The following is a 2,784-nucleotide window of genomic DNA, read 5'->3' on the forward strand; positions in this document are numbered from 1 at the left end:
ACTCCTGACCTCAGGTGATCCACCCACCTCGGCCTCCCAAAGTGCTAGGATTACAGGAGTGAGCCACCGCACCCAGCTGATAGTCTACATTTTTCAACACTAAGCTTTGGAACTCTGGTGTGTATTTTGCACTTACAGCTCAATTCATGGGAGCCACATTTCAAGGGCTCAATAGCCACATATGGCAAGTGGCTATCCAAGTAGATGGCACAGGTCTACACTCTTTACACTTCCTCGTCTGCTATGTACTCAACCAACTCTAGTCTGGCCTCTTGTCACTCCCCTACGGCTCCTTTATCAATGTTACTATGACTTCCATGTTACCAAATTCAATGGTCTTCTCTCTGGCCTCAGCTCTCTGTAGTCACCAGCACAGATGATCATTCCTGCCATCTTGAAATGTCCCTCTTGATTCTCTACCTCCTTCAGTGGCTGCTCCTTCTGACAGAATTTTTCTCAGCCACTTTTGCCAGTCAGAGACCTCTGACTGGTGATGCCCCTCCTTGGGCCTTGCTTGGCCTTGGGCCTGCCTCAGGATGTGCCCCACTCATTTGGTCACCAGACCACCCCTGGCTTGTCCTCGGCCTTATGAACAGGACTAACTCCAGCCCACCTATGTTTGCTCGAACCTGTGTTTGGTGGTTTTCAAGCTCTTGTCCCACATCCAAGAAGAATGAGGTTACACTGATAAGTGAAACATGAGAAGGATGGAGAATAATTTTATTGAGGGATAAAACAGCTCTCAGTGGAGAGGGGTTGAGAGGGTGGTCAACCGCTTGGAGTTGGGTGGTTTCTCCCCCAGTGTGGCTGAGTACAGTGTTGTACTAGACCGAGCTTAGAAAGTTAGCACCAAGACATAAGTATGCCAGATTGCAGGGTCATTTATTATGCTGGCGACCACAGAGGACTCACATCTCTCCAACCTGTGGCATCGAAAGGAGGGTGCCAAGACTTTTTATACCCGAAAAACCACCTTGGGAGTGGGGGTGAGGAGCGGGGATGGGGATGAAAAGGCTTCAGACATTCCAAGGGCCAGGGGATTCTGTAATTCACCTCCTGGGCGGAGACGATGGTGGGGGTCTCCAGACATTCCAAAGGCCAGGGGATTCTGTAATTCACCTCCTAGGCGGAGATGAGGGTGGGGGTCTCCAGGCATTCCAAGGACCAGGGGACTTTTGTCATTCTGTTTGTTACTTCAGTGGTTTACAGAAGTCAAGATAAGCATTTGTTTACACATTGTCTGGGTAGTGATAGAAGTCACAGATTTTAGTTACTTATTACAAGTCACAGGAGCCAGGATGGAATTAGCCTGGGCTGCTTATTTTAGTTAGTACCGGTAAGCAACTGCTAGCAATTCTGGCAGTTATTGATAAGAAAAGGCAAGCAGCTTTACATAGTTTGCAGAACAAACTAGCAGTTCTATTTACAGAAGCCAAGGCCAGCAGTTATTGTGAGGAGAATGGGGCAGCTGCTGCAACTTATTTAAAAAACAGTTTTGCATTTTATAAAAATGGCGTTGCTCAGGTTCTGGCTGTAGGCCAGCACAATATCACAACAGGGCTTTTAGATGTTCAGAATAGGTGAGTGCAGGCTGATTGGTTTGTGAGTATGCAAAAAAAAGTTAAAGGCACCAGTCAAAGGTAGGCATGATAGTATAAAACTAATTAGGGAAGGGTAGGTATATGTGAAATAAGTGACGGGTAGAGATCAATCAGGAAAGCTTGCCAAACAGGAAGACAGGTTCTCAATCTGCTCTGTGGATTTCACTTAAAGCTTGGCTTTCAGCCTTTAAACTGGCTTTGGCTTGGGGGTGGGGTTTTATCAGAGACCCGCCCCTATCTGCCTAGGCTTTCATCTGCCTCCTGCCTCTATAACTCTCAATCTTCTTTGGTCTCTCTTCCTATACTGGTTTTCCAAATGCTGAAGTTTTTCTAGACTTTGTCCTGAGCCCTGTTTTATATCAGTTGATTTTTTAATTTAATTCAATTAATTAGTTAATTAATTTATTTATTTTTGAGGCGGAGTCTTGGTCTGTCGCCCAGGCTGGAATGCAATGGCAAAATCTTGGCTCACTGCAACCTCTGCCTCCCAGGTTCAACTGATTCTCCTGCCTCAGCATCCTGAGTAGCTGGGACTATAGGCATCCGCCACCATGCCCAACTAATTTTTGTTTTTTAGTAGAGACAGGGTTTCATCATATGGTCAGGCTGGTCTCAAACTTCTGAGTTCATGATCCGCCTGCTTGGCCTCCCAAAGTGCTGGGATTACAGGTGTGAGCCACTATGCCTGGCTCTGTTTAAATACTTTTTTAAAGAAACAAATAAGTATAAATATCAGTCAGATCATGTCACTCCATTTTGGTTTCTCTTTGCACTTTTAAGTTTGTTCGCCTGGTGAGTAACAAAGATTCTCCACAAGAACACAGGCTCACTTTTCTTTTCTTTTCTTTTTTTTTTTTTGAGAGTCTCACTCTGTCACCCAGGCTGGAATGCAGTGGCATAATCTTGGCTTATTGCAACCTCCACCTCCTGGGTTCAAGTGATTCTCCTGCCTCAGCCTCCTGAGTAGCTGGGCATGTGCCACCATGCCTGGCTAATTTTTGTGTTTGTAGTAGAGACAGGGTTTCACCATGCTGGCCAGGCTGGTCTCAGACTCCTGACCTCAGGTGATCTGCCCATCTTGGCCTCCCAAAGTGCTGGAATTACAGGCATGAGCCACCACACCCAGCCAAGAAAGCAGGTTATCAATAGGAATGTTATTACTGGTGCAAGGGCACTGGTAGTG

General features: G+C 46.2%; 1 protein-coding gene across 1 annotated transcript in view; it reads left to right on the forward strand.

Annotated features, from left to right (window-relative positions):
• Positions 1 to 887: 887 nt before the first annotated feature.
• LOC108285813 (refilin-B-like) overlaps positions 888 to 2,784 on the forward strand; it is a 6,025-nt gene continuing 4,128 nt past the window's right edge. Inside the window, 1 exon segment of the mRNA XM_037730853.1 lies at positions 888 to 986. Coding sequence (XP_037586781.1) covers positions 888 to 986 — 99 coding nt within the window.

Source organism: Cebus imitator, unplaced genomic scaffold (genome assembly GCF_001604975.1).
Source record: "Cebus imitator isolate Cc_AM_T3 unplaced genomic scaffold, Cebus_imitator-1.0 Scaffold15, whole genome shotgun sequence".
Classification (NCBI taxonomy): domain Eukaryota; kingdom Metazoa; phylum Chordata; class Mammalia; order Primates; family Cebidae; genus Cebus; species Cebus imitator.